The sequence below is a fragment of the Gallus gallus genome, chromosome 26 (genome assembly GCF_016699485.2).
Source record: "Gallus gallus isolate bGalGal1 chromosome 26, bGalGal1.mat.broiler.GRCg7b, whole genome shotgun sequence".
Lineage (NCBI taxonomy): Eukaryota > Metazoa > Chordata > Aves > Galliformes > Phasianidae > Gallus > Gallus gallus.
Genome location: NC_052557.1, coordinates 902,515 through 928,451, shown reverse-complemented (window position 1 = coordinate 928,451; position 25,937 = coordinate 902,515). Strand labels below are relative to the sequence as shown.

At 45.5% G+C, this 25,937-nt stretch overlaps 1 protein-coding gene across 1 annotated transcript in view; it reads left to right on the top strand.

Moving 5' to 3' along the window:
• IGFN1 (immunoglobulin-like and fibronectin type III domain containing 1) overlaps nt 1–22,374 on the top strand; it is a 28,946-nt gene extending 6,572 nt beyond the window's left edge. Inside the window, exons 3-25 of the mRNA XM_040652818.2 lie at nt 1,826–1,894; nt 2,386–2,508; nt 3,753–3,892; nt 4,362–4,461; nt 5,311–5,358; nt 5,881–5,926; nt 6,237–6,411; nt 7,020–7,133; nt 8,112–8,283; nt 8,716–8,988; nt 9,136–13,401; nt 14,128–14,252; nt 14,650–14,791; nt 15,358–15,654; nt 16,022–16,321; nt 16,734–16,907; nt 17,324–17,452; nt 17,882–18,184; nt 18,680–18,768; nt 19,077–19,272; nt 19,602–19,901; nt 20,161–20,487; nt 21,255–22,374. Of these exons, the coding sequence (XP_040508752.1) occupies nt 1,876–1,894; nt 2,386–2,508; nt 3,753–3,892; nt 4,362–4,461; nt 5,311–5,358; nt 5,881–5,926; nt 6,237–6,411; nt 7,020–7,133; nt 8,112–8,283; nt 8,716–8,988; nt 9,136–13,401; nt 14,128–14,252; nt 14,650–14,791; nt 15,358–15,654; nt 16,022–16,321; nt 16,734–16,907; nt 17,324–17,452; nt 17,882–18,184; nt 18,680–18,768; nt 19,077–19,272; nt 19,602–19,901; nt 20,161–20,487; nt 21,255–21,268 (7,872 nt within the window). The 5' untranslated portion in view covers nt 1,826–1,875 and the 3' untranslated portion in view covers nt 21,269–22,374. The remainder of the gene's footprint in view (nt 1–1,825; nt 1,895–2,385; nt 2,509–3,752; nt 3,893–4,361; nt 4,462–5,310; nt 5,359–5,880; nt 5,927–6,236; nt 6,412–7,019; nt 7,134–8,111; nt 8,284–8,715; nt 8,989–9,135; nt 13,402–14,127; nt 14,253–14,649; nt 14,792–15,357; nt 15,655–16,021; nt 16,322–16,733; nt 16,908–17,323; nt 17,453–17,881; nt 18,185–18,679; nt 18,769–19,076; nt 19,273–19,601; nt 19,902–20,160; nt 20,488–21,254) is intronic.
• Nucleotides 22,375–25,937: the final 3,563 nt, after the last annotated feature.

Sequence of the window (25,937 nt, the reverse complement as noted above, 5' to 3'; positions counted from 1 at the left end):
GGGGAAAAAATTTTGAGAAGCAAAAGGTAAATGTGAGCCTAACACAAAGAGAGCTTAGGGGAATACTGTTGCAAGCTAATGACAAGCAATCACGTTTGTTTAGAGTTGGACATTTCAGCTTGTGGAGTGGTGACATGTCTAGGAAGATGCAAGACTGCAAGAGGCAGTACGGGATTATGGTGTCTGCTATTAATACAGCTCAGTGCCTTGGAGGGCAAGTGAAGACCATTGGGGGCAGCGATGGAGTGTCCCTGAAGGGCTCTGCTGCTTGCTGTGTATTGCCCTGCATGCTGCAACCTGCAAACAACTTCTGATATGTCAGTTTTGCATTTTTCCTTCCCACAAGCTCTTCATTCCCTTCAGTTGCAATCCTTAAAACAACAGAAGCTTTTTTTTTTTTTAACAGAAGTAGATACATGATAATGCCAAAATATCAATGCAGGCAAGCTAAAATACGGATATGTAACACCCACACCACAATGGAGCTGAGGTGGAAGGAGAGGAGATGGCTGTCATTCACAGTCTCATGTATCATTCTCCATTCCTATTGTTTAACACGCATCTCCACTAAAGTTAGAGAGGCAAACAATGATTTTCCAAGGAGTCAATGTAGATCCTATTGTTGTTATGAACTAGTGTAGTGTGTAGAGCCCTAAAATGAGTATTAGGCTGAGGACAATGTTAGAGCCAGCAGAGAGATGTCTGTGTTCTTATCTGCAACTTCTGATGAGTTGGAAAACAATGCTTATCATTTTGGTTCAGAATTTGACCCCAGAATACTGAGTTCCACTGCCTTTGGTCTATCTGTGAGACGTGGCACAAGTGATTTTTGTTGGCTGTGTTTTACCCTCAGTGAAACCCAGTGTCACACAGATGAACACAACTCTGACCAAATGTATAACAAGGAACTGTTGGGGTCCTCCTTGCAGCTTTCATCAGGCGTAGTGTAGCATTCAGGGAGCAGAAATAATATTGTAGGTGTGCTGACCAAACCCATCTGCCTTTTCAAACTGTGAAGAGTTGCATGTTCTTGTGTGACTCTTGTGTTGAGTGAAGGATTGCAGAGGGTAAATAGAGACAGCATTTAATCCCACATGGGAATCTAATCTAATTGCTCTTTCAGAGCTTCAGTAACTCTATAGTGTCTGCCCATATCTCTCTCATATGACAAGGAATCTGCTTGCACGGTTTGCTTGCAGGATGGTAATGTGTTACTTTACATGTTGACCACTTTATAAATACAGAGAAAGCACCTTCAGCAGAGGGTCACACAAGAGACAATAACTAGTTAATGCCAAATTTACACTTTGCCATTTCCTTCTAGAGTAAGTGGTAGCTTATGGTCTGCACTGAGGCTTGTTGCTAATTTAGACAAGCTAATTTAGATCAGGATGTGCTTCTGCTTCATGCCTCAGTTCAGACATCCATCTCTGTAGCTTTCTTCTCAGCAACTGCTCTTACCATCCATCAGAGCTCACCATGTGAGTGCCATGTGGTGTAATATTTGCTTGAAACATGAGAGGAGGTTTTGGAGGGAAGCCAGATGACATGAAAACGAATGATGTGTCTGAAGGATGCTGTTAGATGTGTTTGTTTACCATTTAGGTCCTCCAGGCATTTTCCTACCTGGTTTGTGTTGCGCTAATGGTTCAAAATTGTTGTTACGTGCTTTGGAAAGAGGCAGCAGAGCTGTGTTGCCTGGCAGGCCTTTCTTAGCTGGGATGCAGCAAGTGAGGAAGGAGAAACTGCATCATAAGAGCAAGCAGTATTGAGGTCTTTCATTTCCCTTGTAAGTTGAAAGTAATGAAATGTTTTTTCTTTGCAGGAGGACCCGTAGTCTATTTGTACTGACCACAAGCAGCCAAACAAAGCATCATGACAACCCGTCCAGGAGGTGAGAGAACAGTCACAGCTGTGAAACCTGTGTGGACTATACCTGAGAAAAGCCCAACTTGTTCTTGGTGTTATTTGGCAATTAGATGTTTACCTCACCACGGCAAGGAGAGACACTGCCAATTGGCTTGTCAGGTTGTGCTGACCTTTGCAGTAGTGTTTTCCTTATGCCAGATTTTATTGATGTAAAGCATTCTCTATCCAAAGCATTGCTAGGCACGTAAGCTGGTATGCCCTTGGATTGCCATCTTGATTGCAGATCTTCCCACTTTGGTTATAGCTTTGCAGTAAGCACAAAGTCGCAGGCTGTAATCCTCCAGCCTTCAGGCATGTTCACAGCCTGTAGCATAAGAATGGGGAGGTACTTTCTGGCTTTAGAGAGGCTGAGCAGAAGCAGTTACTGTTCTACAAGGAGACCATATGGATTGTGAGACCATTTCTAAGGCATAAAGATGTTATCTTAATTGAATGTGTTTTTCCTTGTCCTTCTAGTGAAACCTCTCCAGAAATCTTCCCTCCGAGGAGTTCACATTACCCAGTTTGTGGATAAGATTCCAAAAGGATGCAGCACACCTGACTTTGAGCGAAAACCTGTCAGTCTAACATTGCAGGAAGGTGAGATTCTTTGAAAGAAATAAATGAAAGAAACCCAAACCACCAGTCAAAGCTTCAGACCTGCAGGCTTGATTCCATGTCTCAACTCTGAGTCAGCAGACTGAACAGCTTCTGACACCCTGGATTTCTTCTCCTGCCTTTATGTTGATTGTCGTGGTCCCCTGAAATTTTATGAAGGAGTGCAGTGGCCTCTAGTGGTGCATCCTTCCTTCTACCAGCAAGTTTCATACATGAAGCAAGGCAGTGCTATATCATCCTGTCTAAATTTTCTGTTATTCTATCTAATATAGGCTGTGCGCAGCTGATATACAAAATACTAGGGCATTAAGGTCAGACATTGTGTAAACAGAATTCACTGTTTATGCAAATGCACTGTGAGTATCTTTAATTATATCATCATTGCTTCATTTCATTCAGTGTATGTGTTAACAGGTACTCCTAGCTGTTAGAATTTGACTGAAGTGTAATCAATTGAAATCAGTCTTGAATAATAGATAGTTCTGGTACTGCAGTCTCAAAAGAAGTTTGAAAGAAATGCCCTTTGGTAAGAATCTGCTAGCTACATGGCCAGCAGAGCTTGCTGCACCATACCTGCTTGGTTTTGGTGGTGACTCTTTAGAAGGGTGTGGGAAATATTGCAAGACTATCTGGGGAGATGTTTTTACATTGTTGGTCATCTGAAGACCAAGGTTATTACAAAGGAAAGATAGTAATCGTTTCTTCTGTGAGGTACATCCACTAATCTCCATTACTTTTCCAGTGTGACACTCCCACTTACCTACTCATGAGTCACTTCTGATTTGTTGTTGTATTATATTCCTTTGACTTTGAAGCTCTTCAGAAAAAAAATAAAGCATTTGCAGTAGACAGTGGTAATGCTGTTGGGGATTTCAGTGCTCAGATGCAGTATACTCAGGTTGTTAGAGGAGCAGAGGTGAAGGAGGGAGCTCACAGGTGAATGCCATCCTCTTCTCCCTTTCTTGCATCCTCAAATAACAGAGCATGTTCTGTTTGGAGTGGAAGGGAGTGCCAGGCCAGCAGATTAGAAAGGTATTGCAGAAAGATTACATGTACAGAACACATGAGGAAACACCCTGGCCTGCGTGGGTCCTCCCAATTTGTTCTTTACAGGCATTTAAGGTACAGCAGTGGTGGCTTACTCTGAAGAATGCTCTATGGATGACACAGGGAGCCTGTCATGAGATCTTAATGTTCAAAAATTAATGTCTTGCCTCTTTTGAAAGGTAAAAATGCCATATTCAGAGCTGCAGTCAAGGGTGTTCCCGCCCCTGAGGTGAAATGGAAACGTGCAAAAGGAGAAATGAACGATCCTGCCAAATATCTAATGTTCTATAGTCCAGCTACAAGTGAACACATTCTGCAGGTAAAGATCAAATATTGCAGAGAGGACACACAGAACAAAGAGTGCAATTAAATGCATAAATGTGCAGTGGGCAACAGGGGTGAGAGCATCAGCATCTAGGAGAAGGGTGTAGGTAACCAAATACTAGAAGAGCATAAAACTGAATTTTATCACTCCATCTGCATAATGATGATTAAGATGAAATAGGAAGGGGATCTGAAGGTCAAGACAGGTACAGATTCCTAAGATTAGAGATGATTTCATGATGTGGGTTTCTTCTCTTAAAACATGCCAAGAGAGCAAAATGGTTTAAGTGTTTCACAAAGAAAAGTTGATCAAGATGTCACCAGGTCTGAAACAGCACAAAAGTTTAGCAGAGTAATTGTAGGAACAGAAGATCTGAAATTCCAGCAAGTAATGTTCTGTTAGAATTTGTGTAACTGAACCACAGTACATGACTGTGGGTTCTTACTATGTTCTTCTTTTTAAGATAAATAAAATCACTGCAGGTGACTCTGATTTGTACCGTTGCTTTGCTGTAAATGAATATGGGGAGGCGTCATGCTCTGCTGGCCTCAGGATCATACAAGGTAGGATTGTCAATTTCTGTCATCCAGATATCCTGTGGTCCCAAACATTGGGTTTCACTGTTCTCTGCAAGTGGGTGCCCAGAGCCTTGTCTAAGTATCTTCAGTGTGGAGAGCTACTTTCTTCTCACTGAGGACTGGAGTTCTTCTGCAACTCCTCTCACTTTGGTGCTCCATGATAACGTGAAATTTAAGAAAAAACAGCAGAAGCTGGATACTGTGATCATTGCATTGGACCATGCTCAGGAGCTCTGGATTTAGTGCTGAATTGACTTGATCCCTTATGATGCTGGGCAATTCAGGCAGTCTTTTTGGAGGGATCCATCCACTTCAAATGTCTCCACCTGACCTAGCTCACTGTTCCCCTTCATAGTCAGTGGAGAGAAATGTTTTCTTCATGGTTTAAATATATCTGATCCGTTCTGGGAATCTATTTGAGCTGGAGGTGTGGACTGCTTTGGAAGTGTCTGCTTCACCTGCCTACCTATAAAATAAGCTTAGAAAGCAATTACCTGCATTGTGCCTGATAATCCTTGCACCCTGGCTCTGTAAAAAAATATATATATTAGTATTTCCCAGCATTACTTAAAATACAAGCTTTATAGGGTAGAGACAAGCTCCCCCCCCTGCATGGAGTATCTAATGAGCACAGAAGCAATCACAATACAGTGTTAAGGATGTGTATTACTAGGAATCAGCATCAAGTTGACAAGAAAATCCAAGAATTTATTTTCCTCTTGCATTAATGACAGATGTGTAGGTTTTATAATTCATAGACTTACTGATATATAGTCTGTTATCTTGTTCATCTCATGGATTCTTTTTCTTGTTTTTTCTCTTCTAAACTACCAGTTGGCTTTAAGAGGAAAGCAAACTATGTTACTGGTCATCCTGCTGAAGGTGAGTTAGATAACTATTTTTGGCATACTGATTACTCCTTAGTCTAGCACATTACTTTTTATTCTCCTTGGTTAGTGTGAGGAGAAAAATCAGCACAGAAGGTGGGGAGGAGCGAACACGAAGTGAGACGTTGCATTGTTAATGTAGAAAATGCCAAAGGCCTTTGAGGAAGGAGCAGGAGTGTATTGCCAGCTCTTACCTGCCTCCCAGTCTTTAACAGGGGGTAGAAAGATTAATTCTTTAGACATTACAGCAGAAACAAAAGGAACGTGAAGAAGTTGTCTCCATTCTGAATGGGGAAAAAAGCCAGCAATATAATTTAGGAGTTTCTCTGTCTTTTATGGCTTTGAAACTTACCCAAGCTTGCAAAGAATGGAGTAGGAGGAAGGTTATACATTTCTAGAGTTCTGTGCATACTGTCTGCTTTGCTTGGTACTTAGCTTTGGGTAAAATGACTTCTAAAAATATTCATTTGAGCTGTTGTAATTAATGATTCCTTTTCCTTTTTGTCCTTTGTAATAGACTTGAAAAAGAATCTTCAGGACCTCAAGAAGACGCTGAAGAAGCGGTAAGTCTCCATATAATGAAGACCATTTTATGCTTCCCAGGTGTTTCTTGATATGATAGCTTCTTAAACCTTCAAGTCAACTCTTTTTGTTTCCGAAGTTGTTCACCATATGGAGAGATAGGAAAGAACAATTTGCCCCACTCTGTGAGGCCAAAAGACCCCAATGGGTCCCATTTTTACTTTTCTACATGCACAGGGACAAATGAACTACAGAAACAACAGAGAGAGCTGAAAAGAGGACAGAGCATAAAGAAATGAGACGCCTTGTTTTCTGTCAAAGATTCTTGATTTTTTTCTTCTTGGTTCTAAGGGCTCCACCACCAAAACAAAAAGTAGTGGACAAAGAAGCAATCTTCCAACTGTTACTGCACGCAGATAGGAAAGATTATGAGAGAATCTGTATTAAATATGGAATTTCTGACTTCCGTGGCATGCTGAGAGCGCTTCAGGAGTTGAGGAGGGATGCGGAGAGTGAACAAGCAAAGGTAGGATAAACTCTGAAGCACTGAAAGCACTGAGTTTTAAACACACTGCCAAGTCCTACAGGTACTCAGTAACTTCTGAAAACAGACTTAAACCTTCTTGAAGCGCTTTGAAGGTGATTTTATTTGAAGGTAATTTTATTGTGTGGCAAGGAATGATTTATGGCGATGTTTTTAAGTCCTGTTTCTATGCTTGATGTGGATGAAAAAGCTACTGACTTTTCTGAAGTTGACTTCATAAATTTCAGGAGATCCTAAGCTTAGGATAATCCATTTATTAAATCCCATATAATCACAGACAATTGATTACAGAATTTAGCTAATTTGAACATCAAATTGAAGGTTTATATGCACATACAAGCCATGTAGAAAGCTGGGCAGGAAGAAGTTGTGTGGTGTATGAATGACCAGTACGTCATATGTTAAATATAATTTGCCCTCAGGAGGTAACTCAGGAAACTTACAGGTGCTTCTTCTATACACATACAGTTAGAAGTAGCTTTTTTCTGTGCAGGTGGAACGTAGACTTCACACTATTTCAGCAGCTTAAGAACTTCTGTCATGGTAGCCTTATCTTTTACTAAATTTTTGTATTATTATTATTTTTGCAGTTAATTCACAGTGTCAGAAACATGGAACACATCAAGGTCAACAAAGATGGAAGTGCTTCGTTTAGTCTGGAGATGGACCTGAAAAGTGCTAGCAGCAACATTTATCTGCTTAAGGTAGGAGGGGAGAGATGAGTTAGCCAGTTCTTCAGTCACTGTAGTTGTCTGCATGGAATACTTTACTGATTGGGCAGCATCTGGGAGCAAGTAAGTATCTTAAAGGAGTCTGTCTATCACAGAGTCCTTACCTGACTAGGTAAAAAGTGTTGGCTTGGTGGTCCAGATAGTCTTTGGTGGTGACTATCACTTAGGATTTGTTGATCCTAGTACAGCAGAAAGATTTCAGTCAGTTACTGACATCTTGTTGACTTTAAGAGCTCTTCAGGTAAGAGGAAATTCTAACTGTGGCTTTCAGGATGCAGAAATTCTGTGGTCTCATATCAGAGAAACAGATTTAATTCACTTGAGTGTTATATGCCATTCTAATTCAATTTTGTGGAAGAGGATATCAAGGAAGGAAAACATCCCATAGAGTTCTGTAGTTATTCTGCTGTGATGCCTGTGTGATCGGTGTTGTGGATGTTCTTCTGGAAGATATATTTCAGTAGAACTGTCATTAATAGATTTAGTATAGGGGAAAGTGGAATTAATTAAAGAGGAGGTCAGACTAAGGACTTCCAAATTGTAATCTATGCAGACACAGCAAGGGCAAGGGAATTCAGATGTGTCACAGATGGGAGAGTGGCAGACTTGCCTGTTTATCCATTTATGGAGATACTAAATCTTTGAAGTTTCAGCAACTGTGTATTAGTTAAGCTTCAAAACCTTAAATAGGCTTGCACAGCACTGCCACTTGGCCTATTGTGAGAGTCAGACACTATTCTGTAGAGGAATTATTGCACATATAACTGCCTGTGTTTTATATAAACAGTGAGCACGGTCCACTGCAAGTTATAATAGAGTGTAGACCTCTCTCTTGTTTCTCATTGGTATCAAGAAGGTATTCATAGCAAAAAATTTAGCCTGCTGTTTTTTTTTTTAATGCCTTCTGCTAATTGTATGCTGCTTCTAAGAGTATTTTGTTTCTCTTCCTAGGATGGTGAGAAGGTCCGTTATGGAACAGGGGATGAATACAGAAAGTATTACCTTAGACAAATTGGAAAGAAGTATTATTTTATTGTTAACGATGTGCATCCAGAAGATGCAGGCTTGTATCAAGTCAGAGTGGAGGATGTACCTGTTTTCTCAACTGAGCTGGATGCTGAATGTAAGGGTTTGAGTTAGATGTGGGTAATGTGCAGCTGTAACAAGAATTTGTATTTCACTGGAAAGTTTCATGTAGGGCCATATGCAGAGCTGGGCAGCCGAAGCTGATAACAGCAGAAAACTGGTTTTTGTGTTGCCACATAAGGGTTTGCTCCCTTGCATGATATCATAGTGCTGACATAGATTAATGACAGTAAATTTACAGCACGTCACAGTGATGGATAGTATAAATGTTGATACTAAGATAAAAAAAAAAATACAAAAACCTGCCTTTCTATCCTGTACAACTGGGCACAGGAGCACATCTCAGGTTTTTTTTTGCTGCCTGATACTTTGTTCATAGGCATAGCAAGTCCCTTTCTTCCTTCAACAGCAATAGATTTTTCAGGTAAGACAGAACTAACTCCATTTCTTTTCTTTTTTTCCATTCCAGCCATCCCTGTGAGATTTCAGAAGCCGCTCAGAGATCTGCGTTGTCATGAGGAGGAAGATGTTGTCTTTGAGTGTGTCCTGCGCACTCCCTGCTATGATGCTGTGTGGTTACATAAAGCCCACCCCCTCGAAGCAAGTGAGAAGCACCAGATCTCTGTGAGCCCTGATGGTATGACCCACCAGCTTATTATCAAAAATGCTGTGACCTCTGACAATGGCTTGTATACACTTGACACTGGACTCTGCTCCTCGAGGGCCTGGCTTCTTGTAGAGCGTAAGTGACACACCAAATAACATTCTTCTCACTGTCTTATTGATTGCTGAGAAGTGAAATGTGGAGCCTCTAGTTTCTAAGTAGTATTTATCTTTCTTTTGCTCTAAATTATTTCTCCTCCAATCAACCACTATGTCTCCAATACAGATGCCAAAGAGGCAAAGATACAGGATGAGGAGGAACATGAAAAATCTGACTGGCAGAAGGGAACGCCAGATAAGGACAGAGCTAAGAAGCTTAAACGTGGAGAATATCTTGGTGATGAAGATCATCCTATGGATGCTGGCATGAAAAGAGATGGCTGGTACAGAAGTGACCAAGAAGGCAGTCAAGGCTACTCCGCTGATGCTGATGGAGAATTTAAATTTTTAGGAAAAGAAGGGCTGCGCAAAACCAACAGAGATGAAAGCATGGGGCCTGGGCAGTTTTCTAGAGAACTGGGAGGTGCAGACTCCATGATGGATGGTGCTAGTAACATTGGATTAAAAATTTTAGAAGACGAAAGTGGATTGAGGCCTGTACACAGCCAGGGTTCTATGACAGGCAGAGCAGATACTGATGATGGATTAGGAGGAGGAACTAAATCTTATTCTGTGGATGGCAGACATGATAGCATGTTAGGTGCAGTTGATGTTGACATGGGTGGTGCAGAAGGTGTGAGCTCTTGGCATGACAAGAATGCTAAATTAGGTGATGCTAGTTCTAGGGCTGCCTTTGTTGGTATGAAGAGTTTAGATGGAAGTTCTGTGTCAGATGGAATCAATCTTGATTCAACCAGAGTGGGAGGTGCACAATCTGTCTATAGCAAAGATGGTCTGCCTGCTGCAGTTGATGTGAATGGGGTCAGTATAAATAGAGAAGGAGAAATAGGGTCTCCCTACAGCAAAGACAACCTGATAGTTGATGCTGGTGGTCGTGTAGGTCAGGCGGGAATATCTGGCTTGCTGTATGGCCCAGGTGGTCTTCCAGCTGGAGATGGGGCTAGGACTGGTGCAGGTGGTAGTTTTGTAGGAGAAATGGAGGTATTATATAGTCCAGATGGTCTGCCAATTGGGGCAGGTGTTGATGCTACTGCAGTTAAAAGGGGGGATCTGTATGGTAAGCGTGGTCAGTTAAGTGAACCATATGGAAAGGATGGTTTACCAGCAGGAATGGAAGCTGGGGTTGGTGGTGCTGGTTTGGAAGGTGCTGGGTCTATATATGGAAAGACAAGTGTTGGTGGTGCTGGAGTAGCTGGTGCAGGGCCACTTGGGTCTCCATATGGGAAGGATGGTCTCCCGCTTGGGGCTGGTGTTGGTGGTGCAGGTGTGGCTGGTGCAGGGGCAGTTGGGTCTCCATATGGGAAGGATGGTCTCCCAGCTGGGGCTGGTGTTGGTGCTGCAGGTGTGGCTGGTGCAGGGGCAGTTGGGTCTCCATATGGGAAGGATGGTCTCCCAGCTGGGGCTGGTGTTGGTGCTGCAGGTGTGGCTGGTGCAGGGGCACTTGGGTCTCCATATGGGAAGGATGGTGTCCTGGCTGGGGCTGGTGTTGGTGGTGCAGGTTTGGCTGGTGCAGGGGCAGTTGGATCTCCATATGGGAAGGATGGTGTCCTGGCTGGGGCTAGTGTTGCTGGTGCAGGTTTGGCTGGTGCAGGGGGAGTTGGATCTCCATATGGGAAGGATGGTCTCCCAGCTGGGGCTGGTGTTGGTGCTGCAGGTTTGGCTGGTGCTGGTGCTGCAGGTTTGGCTGGTGCTGGTGCTGCAGGTTTGGCTGGTGCTGGTGCTGCAGGTTTGGCTGGTGTTGGTGCTGCAGGTTTGGCTGGTGTTGGTGCTGCAGGTTTGGCTGGTGTTGGTGCTGCAGGTTTGGCTGGTGTAGGGGCAGTTGGATCTCCATTTGGGAAGGAAGGTCTCCCAGCTGGGGCTGGTGTTGGTGGTGTAGGTGTGGCTGGTGCGGGTGGACTTGGGTCTCCATATGGGAAGGATGGTCTCCCAGCTGGGGCTGGTGTTGGTGCTGCAGGTTTGGCTGGTGCAGGGGCAGTTGGGTCTCCATATGGGAAGGATGGTGTCCTGGCTGGGGCTGATGGTGGTGGTGCAGGTGTGGCTGGTGCAGGGGCAGTTGGATCTCCATATGGGAAAGATGGTGTCCCGTCTGGGGCTGGTGTTGCTGGTGCAGGTGTGGCTGGTGCAGGGGCAGTTGGATCTCCATATGGGAAGGATGGTCTTCCAGCTGGGGCTGGTGTTGGTGCTGCAGGTTTGGCTGGTGCAGGGGCAGTTGGATCTCCATATGGGAAGGATGGTCTTCCAGCTGGGGCTGGTGTTGGTGGTGCAGGTTTGGCTGGTGCAGGGGCAGTTGGATCTCCATATGGGAAGGATGGTCTCCCAGCTGGGGCTGGTGTTGGTGGTGCAGGTTTGGCTGGTGCAGGGGCAGTTGGATCTCCATATGGGAAGGATGGTCTCCCAGCTGGGGCTGGTGTTGGTGGTGCAGGTTTAGCTGGTGCAGGGGCAGTTGGATCTCCATATGGGAAGGATGGTCTCCCAGCTGGGGCTGGTGTTGGTGCTGCAGGTTTAGCTGGTGCAGGGGCAGTTGGATCTCCATATGGGAAGGATGGTCTCCCAGCTGGGGCTGGTGTTGGTGCTGCAGGTTTGGCTGGTGCAGGGGCAGTTGGATCTCCATATGGGAAGGATGGTCTTCCAGCTGGGGCTGGTGTTGCTGGTGTTGGTGCAGGTTTGGCTGGTGCAGGGGGAGTTGGATCTCCATTTGGGAAGGATGGTCTCCCAGCTGGGGCTGGTGTTGGTGGTGCAGGTTTGGCTGGTGCAGGGGCAGTTGGGTCTCCATATGGGAAGGATGGTCTTCCAGCTGGGGCTGGTGTTGGTGGTGCAGGTTTAGCTGGTGCAAGGGCAGTTGGATCTCCATATGGGAAGGATGGTCTCCCAGCTGGGGCTGGTGTTGGTGCTGCAGGTTTGGCTGGTGCAGGGGCAGTTGGATCTCCATATGGGAAGGATGGTCTTCCAGCTGGGGCTGGTGTTGCTGGTGTTGGTGCAGGTTTGGCTGGTGCAGGGGGAGTTGGATCTCCATTTGGGAAGGATGGTCTCCCAGCTGGGGCTGGTGTTGGTGGTGCAGGTTTGGCTGGTGCAGGGGCAGTTGGGTCTCCATATGGGAAGGATGGTCTTCCAGCTGGGGCTGGTGTTGGTGGTGCAGGTTTAGCTGGTGCAAGGGCAGTTGGGTCTCCATATGGGAAGGATGGTCTTCCAGCTGGGGCTGGTGTTGGTGGTGCAGGTGTGGCTGGTGCAGGGGCACTTGGATCTCCATTTGGGAAGGATGGTCTCCCGCTTGGGGCTGGTGTTGGTGCTGCAGGTTTGGCTGGTGTTGCTGGTGCAGGTTTGGCTGGTGCAGGGGCAGTTGGGTCTCCATATGGGAAGGATGGTCTCCCAGCTGGGGCTGGTGTTGGTGGTGCAGGTTTGGCTGGTGTTGGTGGTGCAGGTTTGGCTGGTGTTGGTGCTGCAGGTTTGGCTGGTGCAGGGGGAGTTGGGTCTCCATATGGGAAGGATGGTCTCCCGGCTGGGGCTGGTGTTGGTGGTGCAGGTTTGGCTGGTGCAGGGGCAGTTGGATCTCCATATGGGAAGGATGGTCTTCCAGCTGGGGCTGGTGTTGGTGGTGCAGGTTTGGCTGGTGCAGGGGCAGTTGGATCTCCATATGGGAAGGATGGTCTCCCAGCTGGAGCTGTGTCAGGAGCAGCTCATTTTTCTTTAGGGAGTAAAGAAGTCATGGGATCTGTCCATGGTCAGGATGCTCTGCTTGGCAGAGCTCAAGGATATGTAGGTGGAGTAGGAGGAACTGGCTTATCGTCAGAAGGTGGGGGTGTTGGTGGCTCTGCCATACAAGTTGCTGGATCTGCATATGGGTCAGCTGGATCCAGGGCTGGTGAAAGTGGTGCTAGCAGACTGGGAGGTGATGGGAGTGAGTTGCACTCTGTCCATGGTAAAGAAGGTGTGGTAGGTGCTGTTGGAATGGGTGGTGAATATGGGCTGGATTCACGTGCTGGCAAATCTGCATTTGGTGAAGCTGGGAAGGGGACTGCCAGTGATTTCAGAGGATCAGAACACAAAGGTTCATCCCATGACAAAGAATCACTTTCAGGTCAAGGTGATGCTAGGGCTGAGGACAGAGATTTAGGACAGTCAGGCTCTCGTTATGGCAAGGATTCCGCCTCTGGAGGCGCAGGGGGCAGATCCCATGATAGATTGTTTGGTGAGTGGAAGCCAGGTCTTTTCGATCAAAGTTCACAGGGTTCTGATCAGATGTCAGCCCCTTATGGTGGTCCTTCAATAAGCCAGAGAAAACAGGTACCTAGCCTTGATATCAAAGCAAGTGATTTCTTGAAGAGTACAGAAAGTACAGAAAAGAGAAGACGACATCACCTAGATGATCAGACAGGTATGTGTTTAATTCTGTCTCGCTGATCTTTGTGTTTTGATACAAACAAGAGCAAGCTCTGGGTCCTCTGTTTAGGGTGGTGCTGCCCTTTATATTTGTAGAGACTGGAAGGCATGAGGCTAGAGAACACTCAGGAAAGAAGAATGTTGTGTATGCAGCCATTTAAATATTAACAGTGGCCGCACTAGCAAGATGACAGCATCAAAAACTGTAAAAATGAGATAACTTACATGTGTGGTGGAGGGAGTGGAACTGCTCGGCAAGTTAGAATGTAACAAGGCAATCGTAAATGCAGATAAGGAAGTAAAGTCAGTAAAACTGGGAGTCAGAAGGAAAAGAGTAAATAGAATTGGGCTGTTTATTAGAAAGGAAATGAGGATGCTAGCAAAGATGTACTGGGGAAGGGAAAGGGAAACACAGGGGAGAGGACAGCATGACTGGGGTTATTGTGGGGGGACTGTTGGGGCAGCCCTGTAGCTTGGTCAGCACAGAGGAGAAGCACACAAAAAGTATATTGTACGTACAAGCACTGTATTGTATGCAGCCAGCTAGAATGTCCTTCAGTGCAGCTGACCAACAGCATCATGAAAAAAACCCACCACAACATGTTATGACTGAAGTAGATGTATTTTAAAAAACCCAACTATCTTTTCTCCTAACATGCACACTCTGTCAGTGCAAGGCAGACCTAGTATCTTTTCAACATTCTCTTTTCTGAACATTCAGCACCACGCTCTCGTGTCAGCAAACACTTAAATGATGTCAGAGTCCTGAAAGGGGAACCAACTGAGCTGTCTTGTGCTGTCAATAGACATGACTTAACAGGAACCTGGTTTAAGGATGGGTTAAAGGTAAGTGTCCTCTAGCCTGTTTTCTTCATAAACATAAAAGAAGCTAGGTCAGATTGTAGGATCTGTGTGATACTGTCAGACGTTCCAAGCTGCCATCCTGGAACCTGGACCAAACTTTTAGCATTAAGAATAGAAAAAGAGGCTTTGGTGACAGTAGTATTTTAGGGCCAGAGGTAAAATCACTGCTCCTATTCATGTTAAAGGACTTTGATTCAAGCCTTTGTGGTGGTGAATTAGTTACCAGATATGTAATCCCAGAATATTATTGTAATTAAACATGTATGACATTCATAAATGTTTCCAATTACATTTCAAATTTTTGCCTCTCCAGTTTAAGTTTGAATTGCCTTTTTATTTTAATTTCTTCAAGAATGAGCACTTGGGCTTTATCTTGTAGTTAACAAGCATGGATGGAGTCTCTTTGGAGAAGGAAGGTCTGGTCCACAAACTCGTTATTAGCAAAGTAGAAGATATCCATGCTGGGAAGTATAGGTTTGAAGCTGGAGATATAAAAACTGAAGCTTCAATTTTTGTTGAAGGTGAGTCTGTTCAAACTACCCATGCTTTTAATGCAGAATGCTGGCCTTGCAGTGTTCGATATGTGATAGGTTCCCTCAGGACCTATAGTTGGTTATTGGGATTCCATTGTCATTATTATCTGTATGGGAGATGTTACAAGCTGATACATAAAAATATAACTATGGAGCCTTTGTGAAAAGCTTCTCACTACTAATTTAAAGATTTGGTGAGTGCACGTATTGCTTTATTAAACCAGGCTCTTCATTACTGTGCTGCTGATGAAAATTTGCTCCAGTGGAAAGGAGCAAATTGATACCATAAATGCTTCTTGAAAATTATCCTGTAGCAAAGTGCAGATGTGTGTGTGAAGCACTGAGTGTACAAATAAAGGTGAAGGTACATATTTTTGCACTGCCATGAACATCACTGATTCAGTTTGGATAAGCCCCCAGAGAACCAAATTAAATTATTTGGAATATACGTTTGGAATATATAGCAGCAGTGAATGCAGAGAAGTCCCTCCCTCCAAGGTTAGCCTTATCCTCTTTGATCTGCAGTTTTTAATTACCTTGTATTGTTGTTTTAGATCCTCCACAGGTTGATGAAATTCTCCTAAAAAATTTAACGAGTGTCCCTACTGTGGCCAAGGCAGGGGAAAAAGTTGTAATCAAGATCCCTTTTGAAGGCCGGCTTCCAGTCAGAGCAACATGGCTAAAGGACAAAATAGAACTGGGAGATGACTCAAGGGTTCGTGTTGATAAAACAGACACCTTTACAATGCTGTCCATCTCCAATGCTGAGAGAAAGGACTGTGGGGATTACAAAGTGAGGCTGAAGAATGACAGTGGAATCCTGGATATTGACCTAAAGGTTGAGGTAATAGGTAAGATCCCCTTTACATCTACAGTGGCTTTCATCATAAGGCTGAGGAAGCAGTGCCAATAGTACTGGTCACAGTCTTATTTAGGACTACCAGCTATTTCAGGATGAACAAGGCTATGTTTCCAGTAGATCAAGATGCAAGCAATGGTTGTTGACATGTTACTTGCCCTTTAATACAAGACGACACATATCTAGTTTCATTTTGGGCAGCCTCATTAATTGAATTTTGAATGTTGGGAGATTGTGGAAGATAGGGCTACACACATCAGGCAAATCTACAGACACAGCATCAAGGTCAAATTCAGTCCTAGCATAAAGCCTAGGAATGCATCTGGATCTGGAACTAAGCTGCTTGTGTTTCTTTTCAGACAAGCCACAGCCACCTGCAGGACCCATGAAAATTGTAGAAAGCTCTGCAAATGATGTTACCATTCAGTGGAATCCCCCAAAGGATGATGGGGGCAAACCAGTGCAAAACTATATTATTGAGAAACAGCAAGTAGGCAAGAGCGACTGGGTGGCTGTGGGAGAAACCCCCAGGAGCTGTACTACTTTCACTACCAGCAAAGTGGAACAAGACATGAGCTACTACTTCAGAGTGAGAGCTGTGAATGCAGAGGGAACCAGCGATGCATTGGAATCAGATGAGGTGGTGACTATCAGTAAAGGTGAGGAATAACTTGTTCTGATGGTGTCCTAAAACCATATGGGAAATTCATTATCAAAGTTTCACGTCAACAAAACTCCTTGCATTTTGGATTTTGCTACAAATCTAAACCTGAATCATGGTTGTGAAGTCTTCACACAAATCTGTGCTTGTCCATCATAGCCTGGGCTGCATAAAAAGGAGCATGGTCAGTAGGTCAAGGGCAGCTCTGGGGCTCCCAGTGCTAGAGAGATGTGGACCTCTTAGAGCGGGTCCAGAGAAGGGCCATGAAAATGATCAGAGTGGTCTCAATCAGATTTTCAAAGCACACCCATATAAATACATGAGAGAAACCTGGAAGAAATGATCTAGCAGGTATATTTCCATATCTTTCAATAAAAGTTTCTAATAATGAAACATTGATGTCTTTCAAGGTTCACCTGGTGCCCCAGATCCTCCCGAGATCATCGGTGTCAGCAAAGACACCATCACAATATCCTGGAAGACACCTCGGAGAGCTGGCAGCTCCCGAATTTCGGGATACATCGTTCAGAAACGCAAGATGGGCAGCATGACCTGGGTGCCAGTCAACAGTGTGCCCGTAGCAGGTGGGTAGCTTACTTAAACCCGGAACAAGTTTGAAAGGCTTGAGAAAAGACTGAGAGCTCAGCTGTGTTGGGTTCAGAAGGTAACGTACACGATTATATCCATCAGGTGCAGGTTAGAACCTGTTTTCTGATATAGAAGAGATTAGGATTATCCTAAAAGGAAAAGCAATGTTATCCTTTTTGTAGCTTGATAGCTCTCAAAGAATATTTTTTTTGGAAGAGAATACAATGAACACACCTCTGAAGTATGCATATTTTAGGATAAGAGAAGACAAGGGAGCTTGGGACAGCATTTGTACTTTACTCCTGAGAATTCAGTCTACTGTTCTGCAAGGAGTAAAGGTACAACATTGTCTCACTGTTTTCTGCCTGGGGAACTGTTCACTCAAGCCAGCATGCTCGTTTTCTTTCTGCAGACAAGAAGCTGAAAATAACCAATCTCAAGAAGGGTCTGCAGTATGAGTTTTGTGTGGCAGCTGTCAATGCTTCTGGCATAGGAGATATGAGTGCACCGTCACAATCTGTCTTTGCTCGGGACTCCACAAGTAAGTGATCTGCCACCATCCTTCTGTCTTGGGAGTACCTGAAGCTGAAGGAGACTGGGGATGTTATTGAGGAGGCAGTGTTTTCAATGCTTTGTAAAAGTATGTGAAGACAAAGAACAAATGGGGAATGTTTCATGGCTGAGCGTGTGCTCAGGAATGGAAAGATTTCCTGTGTGATGTTTAAATCAAGATATGCTGGATGCCCTGTGCAGAAGGTGTGCGGTGTGGAGACTGGGTCAGGATGGGTTGCAGACTATTTCAGGAGTGTTGCAGGCGCCTTGATCCACCTTTGAAGAACAGAGACAAAATGGTGGCAAGATAGCAGAGTGGATATCCAATGCACTGCAAGAATGTTGAGGATCTCAGGAAGTGACTGAAAAGAGGGAACGCATACTAGAAAAATAGTTTAAATAAAATTTCCCTTTTCAGCACCTCCAGGTAAAGTGAGGGACCTTAAAATGACCATCAATGACAACACTAGTGTCACCTTGACATGGAATGCACCTGAAGCAAAAGAGGGAAGTGCCGTGGAAGGCTACAACGTGGAGATGCGGTCTTCTAACAACCTCAGCTGGACCAAATGCAACATTTTTCCTATAGAGACGACCACTTACAAAGTTAAAGGCCTGCAAACCAAGGGGACGTACTTCCTACGTGTGAGAGCCATCAATGACTGTGGCCCCGGAGAAGCCACAGAGCTTGAAGCTTGCACTGAAGCTGTTCCTCGTGTTGGTAGGTCTATTACGCATCAGCTGTGTTCAGCTTGTGTTATTACTCTTCAAGATCCCTCAAAACACGAAGAATTTTTGAGAACGTTGACCAATGCTCCTAGTCCAGCTCCCCTTGCCATAAGTGTCCATTGCAATCTCTTTTTGGATTAATGTCATTCTACACAAAGGATCATCCATGCAATGGGGTGAAGTGTGTTATAGATTTTTCCATGACTGAGACATCAGATGTATGCAGACATTGTAATGAACGTACCTTAACATCCTTTCCACTGGTTCAATTAGAGTGCTAAGTAAAAATTAATAAAACATGAAAGGTGCAATGGTTAGCAAAGAACTCTGGTAGTGAATCAGGGAGCTTTTTTTTCCTTCTGTACCCATAACTTTATCAACTGCCTGCACACAAGCTGTTGGAAAGGCTAGCACACACATGTGAGTTTGTCAGCCAGTGATTATGTCATAACATAAAATTGTTTACAGTAATCACTGTCTTTTCCAGTTTCTCCCAGGTTCATAATAGACAAGAGAGTGAAAAATTTCCTGGTTATAAAAGCAGGAAACACCATTCGAGTGGATATTCCTTATGAGGTAAGTTTTCAAATTGAAATCCCTCTTTTTTTTTATGTGTACAAGACACTGGGCACTGGAAACTGTTGTTTTTGATCTAGCACACTGTGTTTGACAACAGCTGTACCTGAGCACCTTAGTACAAAGTTACATAGAAACTCCTGAGCAGCTCTGTATCCATGGCTCTTAGAGCCAATCTCTGATATTTCTATATTACACTTAGCTGTGTCATGTAGATGTGCATTTTGAATGAGGTAATGAAACTATAGATATAAAGACATCATTTGGAGGCAAAGTACACATGCTGTAACCAGAGTTATTCTTCACAGGCACCTCCAGATTCTGTGTTGACCTGGTTAAAGGATGGGGTTCCTCTTCCAAGCCGTGCTAAAATAAGCACCCAAGATGATACCTCCCAGCTGCTGATTAAAGCAGCTCAGTTCACTGACAGTGGCATCTATACTGTTGAGCTCACGAGTGGGACAGGGAAAAGAGAAACATTCAGCTTCCAAGTTCAAGTTACAGGTAACTATCACGTGCATTTCTGTATGTGTGTGTGTGTGCAGAGCAGATTTACAGCTGAATATGTAGTAGGCAGTGAACTGAGTTCAGCCCTCTTACCTCTATCCACAAGAAGGGAAGGAGTCCTAGAAGTTCAGTCTCATGCAGCAGAAGCTCAGTTAGTAGCAAATAAGGTTGTGCATCTGGAAGAGGGATCAGATTTTGTCCTTTCTAATGACCAGGGTGTCTCCCAAAAGCTCAAGCATGAAATATGTGATGGACTTGAAGTTTTTAGGGTCCTATGCTGTGCCACTTTCCCCGCATCTTCTATATTACTTGTTTTCATCTGACAGATATCCCACAACCACCCGGACCTATTGAACTGAGAGAGAATGTGCCAAATATAGTGACAGTAACCTGGGAGCCATCAACATCTGAGAAATGGGAAAGTAATCTCTTCTACACAGTCCTGAAACGTGAATCACGGAAAGGCTTGTGGCACGTGATCGGTGACCTGATCTACACCAACAAATTCACTTACACCAAAGTGATCCCAGGCAGGGATTACTACTTCAGGGTTGTGGCAAAAAATCACTTGGGATCCAGTTGTCCATCCGACACTGTGCAGCCTTGGAGAATTCGAAAACCAAAGGGTAAAATGCTTTTACAAATAGCTATCTGTGTAATGATGTTGTTGTGCTTTGCTCCTTGTCTCTAACACACCGTCTTATAATAGGTCCCTCCTCCTGTAAACAGTTGCCCAAAATGGGAGTGTGTAGAGAATACCCTAAGAAATTCCATTTTGGTAGGATTGGTTTTAAACCAGTCCTTTGCTCTGACTTCCATCCCCATGAAGCAGTGTCTGAGTTAGTGTGTGTAATACTGCGTGTTGCTTTTTTCTTCCTTCACCAGCTGACATTCAAGTCAGACCACAGAGGTACAAGGGGGTTAATCAGAACCAGCCCCCAAGATTCCTCGTCCCCCTGAAGCCTCACGTGGTGACCACTGGCAGTGAGTGCCGCATGAGCTGTGCAGTTGGAGGCCATCCACCCCCAAAAGTCACGTGGTACAAAGATGGGAAAGACCTCTCCAATAATCCTTCCTATTTTGGCACAAACGACTTTGGTGTCTGCTCCCTGGTGATCCTTGGCGTTTCCAAGGCTGATGAAGGAGACTACACAGTTGAAGCCACCAATGAGTCAGGCCGTGCTTTCAGCAGAGCCTCCCTCACTATTAAAGGTAACAGTCTTTAAATATTCCTTCCTTTCATGGTGTGCTGTCAAGATAAATGTTATTGTGTCAAGACACCTTAAAAATAGTAGCCATACAGCTGTATTTGTTGATAGGAGCAGTATCCTATGATGCAAAACGTATCTGGACTGCTTTATTGAACTTTTAATTAACCAACTAAGTGGTCAAAGTGAAACAGAAATGAAAAGGCAGATGTGGAAAAAAATACTTGATTTCCTCATGAGTGCAGCAGTTTGGGTTGACAAACTGGGTTCCTTCCTTTTAGAAGGAAATATCCTGTTTTCATTTAATAAGGTAATACCTATCTTAGATTTCTTTACAGTGAAGGAGATGCAGGACAGAAGACTTCTGGGCAGCAGGAAGGTGAAGCAGTGAGGGATAAGCTGGGGTTGGTTGGCCAAAGGTAATGAGAGGGGAAGAGCGACAGTCTGTTAGCCACAGTCAATGAGGGTCCTGATGTGAGTGCAGAATCAGTGTCGTTGGCTGAGGAGGGACATGTGGGGGGTGTACTTATGGATAGATTTCATTAGCAGTTCACTCAGTTCATTATGAAATATCCTTTCGGTGGAGGCAATTTTCTGTACGTAGGTCAGGATGCCTTGGTGGGTTTATATGAGTGGGAGAAACGGGTCAAATAAATGTAGTCCTTTTTCAGATGTTGGTCCTTTTGACCCATTAACATTTGAGGGTGTCCTTCTAGTATGCCTGTCAGACCCCCTCCCCCACTGAGTTACTTCTCTTTCTCTTACTTTTAGACTCCTGCCTGTAACAGGACCTTCCTGAAACCACCTCCTCACTCTGGTGTGAATAAGGTTTTCTCTGAGAACTGGCCCTGCACAAAGGCTACGTGTCTATTCTCAGATGTGCAATATAGTCTGAGTGCTTTCTTTTTCAGATCCAGTAGTTGCATTTTGAACAGGATGCTGCATTGTAGTCAAAATGGTGGGGAAAAGCTTTAAAAGAGTTGTATGATCCTGACTTTCCTCTACGACCTTTAAAACACAAATGAGAAGCTTCCGAAACTCAGAAGATGAGAGGGAAAAATAATTGGCCAAAGTGAGACTTTGCATGGAGAAGGCAGATGTGAGACCGTTCTGCCACACCTCTTACTGCTCAGGCTGCCATAAGAACGCTTCTGGACACCAGATCTCTGAAGCTGGCCTCTTATCCTGTGGTTTTCTAATCTGGAGCACTCATTTTGGATTCCACCTAACTATCAGCAGGTGTCCCAGTTGTGGTAGAATTCCACCACCAGCAGCAGCTATGTCATTTCCCTTTACATCTAAGTGGGAAGCAGTATGTCTGCTAGCTTTATCTGTGTAAGAGGAATTCTCAGACAAGGCTAACATGAGGTAGTGCTACTGGCAGTGAAAGTGGGTGGACGAGAATGAATGGAAATCTAGAACCAGTTGTATTTGTGTGAGCAGATCAGCTATAAAGAAGGATGCAGCAGTCCTGAGCTACCACATTAGCATCGCCTTTGAAACGTAGCTGTCCCTACCTCATGGCATCCCTAGAGTATTATTGCTTAATGCTAAAAGAGGTTAAAAATCATTCATGTTTGACCAGAAGTACGAAGTACAACCAAAGGTCCTCTGCTATGGCTGGAGGATTCCATCACTGAATAGAGAATGGGACTGGAAAGCCAAAATGTCGTGGTGACCACACAGTGCCTTGGAGCTTTGGCACCACAGCAGTTTTCATGACAGCATCTCAGAGAACAGGAGAGTCAAGGACTTAAAGCCACTGGATCCTCAGACAGCCAGTCAAGCATTTATATGGGGCTGAAGTGTTTCCTGGTTATATTTTGTACAATGTTGTACAGACGTAGGAACAGTAGATCATTAAATTAAACAATTGTTCAGTAAAACTAAAGTGTTTATGTGTAAAACGTGTTTATTCTTGAGAAGGAGGCCCAGCCAGCTCTGAATGCTAATCCAGCTCCATTAGAACAGCATTTTCACGTGCAATGCCCGTATATTTCTTGCAAAGCTGAGTGATAAACATCAGCAAGGTCTCACTAGCTTTGGATTTACTTACGCTGATGAGATACTGTAGGACTGCGTAGTGAATGTGTGGCATTACATTTGCTATTCTTGGCTGGCACCTGCAGCAATCACGCAGTTGCTGGCATAGCAGAGAGGAATCGTGTTGCTCAGGCAGTGCTGCTAAAACCCTCTTGCATTTCTCATGCTGCTCATTTGCTGTTGGCTTCATACGAGGATCTCATGCTGTGGTCCCTCTGGGCTGGCAAAGCACTCCTGGCACCTTGACGGGGCTGAACACGTGCTGCTGTTTGGTGACATCTAGAGAAATTACTCTAACCTGTTCTGCAGCCCTTCTGCTATCGCTCTTTGCAATAGGTATGTGACTTTGGGAGATGATAGCTGGGGAGCCGAGCAAAGTCTGACCACTCTTCCTGCTGGGAAGTGCTTGTTACAATCAGAGAGCGTTGCCCTCAGAGCTTTGTGTTGCCTAGGGCAGAGTGGGGCTGCTGGTGTGGCACTGCTGTATGTGACAGAAGATCCTGTCAGGGCAGAAAGCAAGTCCTGGTGTAGGACTGGAGCCACAGCTGCCATCTTCTGTACACATCTCCTGGGCCGGGGTGGGCAGCTGTTGGAGTGGCTTCTGTTTGTACTCATCTGATGCACAGCTGTTCCCATCCCTCCATCTCCAGGGAGAGGTGCTGTAGGACTGCAGAGCCCTCCAGAGCTGCCATGCAGAGGGGGTTTTCCAACCCTGAGGGTTTGCAATTCCAACTTCTTCAGAAGCATGGGACACTTCCGAGGCCTGCTATCCACCATAAGGATAAGAGCTGCCATTGGCATATTTTAGCAATTGTTAGAAGACTGAACACCTCCTTCCTGGATGATGAGGATGGCACCAAGTTGGAATTTATCTGCCTGAGGGTAGGAAGGCTCTACAGGGGGATCTGGATGGGCTGAGGCCAATGGGCTGAACGTGAACAAAACCCAGTGCTGGGTCCTGAGCTTTGGCCACAACAACCCCATGCATTGCTATGGGCTTGGCAGCCCAAGGGGTCACAGTTACCAGAGCCAAAAGGACAGCAATGAAGTGGAAGAGCTGAAGTGACCGGAAGGTCAGCAGCCTGCCATGTGCTCACCTGGCTGACACCTGCTTCCCTGAGCCTCGCTGGTGCCGCTGGCTCCTCCTCACCCTCAGCAGGCACAGCCTTCTCCAGCAGATGCACATTTACATGACAGACCCAGAGGCACTGACCTGGGAAGTTCTGTTACCCTGCAAGTGACATTCCCTCCTATTTGCTTGCTCCCGTGCAAGCAAAGCTGCTCTGACGTAGCCCAAACCTCAGGTCCGAGCAATGCCTGTCCCTCCAGGTGGCCCACAAGGTGGGTTTCAGGAGCTGCTGGTTTGTGCAGATCTTCCTTTCCAAGCTGGCAGCTTGGCACGTGTCCCCACCTTGTTTGTGCACACTGCCTGCAGCCCCTTGGCCATGACGGGCATTGCCCACTGCTGCCTTTCTCAGCCCTTCACAACCCTGCAAGAAAGAAAAACAGCTTTCCCTGCCCTCTTTGCTCTCATCTCCCTCACCTTTCACAGCACAGCTCTCTGCTGGCAGCAGCAGCCAGCAGTGGGCCTTCCATCCCTGATACAGGCCGGCAGTGGGCTGTGTTTGTTCTGCTTCCTTCGGCTGCTGCCTGCCATGCTGTGCCTACAGCCGATCCTCAGCCGTGGTGTGGCACATCGTGGCCTTTGTCCTCACCCACTGCACGGTGAGCAGATGAAAGCCAACCAGGAAGCATAATTTATAGGTAGCTTGAAACAGTTTTGGCAGGACGAAGCACGCCGAAAGATGAAGCAATTCCTGGGGAGCTGCACTCGTACTGCTTATCAAATGGTGCTTGAAAGGCTCAGTAATGCAACAGGAGAGTTGAGTTGCTCAATTCTAGCAGAGGAAAAACTCTCTGTGACGAACATGTGTTTGGGAGCAGGAGCTGATAGATTGCTTTGGAAAACTCATCTGGCAAGGCAAATCACGGCTAAAGGTCTGGGTGCCAAGGTTGGCAGAGCTGCAGGAGAGCACCTGGGAGGCTGCCCTTGCTGCCTTAAAGACAACCAAACGTGAGCAAGCTTTGCACTGGTGACCCCAAGATCCCATGGGGTGTCTGCAGCTGCTGCAGCATCCTCAAGGCTGAGCAATCCATGGGTGTGCGGCATGGACCGCATCCCCTGGGAGGTTGCTTTGCCTCTTCCATGCTGGTGTTGGGCTGTGGATGCCTGGAGCATCCCCGCCTGTGCTCATCTCTGCCATGAAGCGCCGCTGTCCTGGCTCTGTGGTGTTGTAGGGCAGGAGAGGAGCTCAGACTGAGCTTCGGCTGCCCACAGGGGGAAAACCCCCAGGAGATGAGGTCTGAAGTAGAACTGTCTGGAAAAACTGCATTAAAGCCCATAAAGGATCTGATTTTGTTTCATTTTATCCTGGCTCACATCAGAGGTTACGAACTCTTCCGGGCAGCTGCCAGTTAATGACACCTGCAGCATCCCTTCTGCCTTCCTCCATCAAACGTGTATAACACATCAGGCTGTTGTTGTTGCAGGAGGAAGATGAGGTGCTTTGATCTACAGAAAGAAGGTAAGGGGCTTTAATTCAGCCGTTCCTAAGCAGCAGAGCAGTCCTTAATGATTTAAGTTCAATAAAATTAGGTGTGTAGTTCAACCTCAGCCATTCCCGGGTCTCTAAAGAAAGGAGAGCCTGCTTTTTGGTGTCGCAGAAGTGGTGAACCCCCCCTGCAGCCCTGGCAGGCGCACACTGCAGCTCTCCGTCCCTCAGTTTTGCAGGAAGGGTGAACAAATGCCATAAAGCCCAGCAGCAGCCGCATCCAGCTGCCAGCCTTTCTGCTCTCTAGACGGTACGGCTGATGTTGTAGCTAAAGCCTCTGTGTGTGGCCAGCTTGGCTGCACAGTGATCATCTCAGGCCATTCTATGCCCCTGTGACTTCCCCTGCTCCGAGGCCCTCTCCTTTCCATGGGTAAGAACAGGCGACGCCGTACAGAAGCCGAAGCAGAGGCAGCTCTGACTGAAAAAGCCTTTATGATGAGAAAGGTGCAGCCCTGGGATGGGATCAGAACATCCCCATCCTTAAACAGATCCAAACCTCAGCTGGGCTTGGGCTGGAGCAGCCTGGATGCCACCGGGGTGAGCCCTACTTTGGACCCAGGACCTTTGGGTCCCTTCCAACCTGAAGACTTCCATGATTTTCCGCCCTGGACAGCAGTGACACGCACATCCACAAGGCAGCTCACCACATCCAACCCAGCCTTGACAAAGGAGATTGCCACGGGTGGTCACAGATGGGTTTGGGCAACACAGGAGATGGACGGAGCGGTCCCAAAGCCCACAGCTTTCTCCACACCCGCTGTGCAGTGGATGCTCCAGCACAGACGTCTCTGTTCACTGC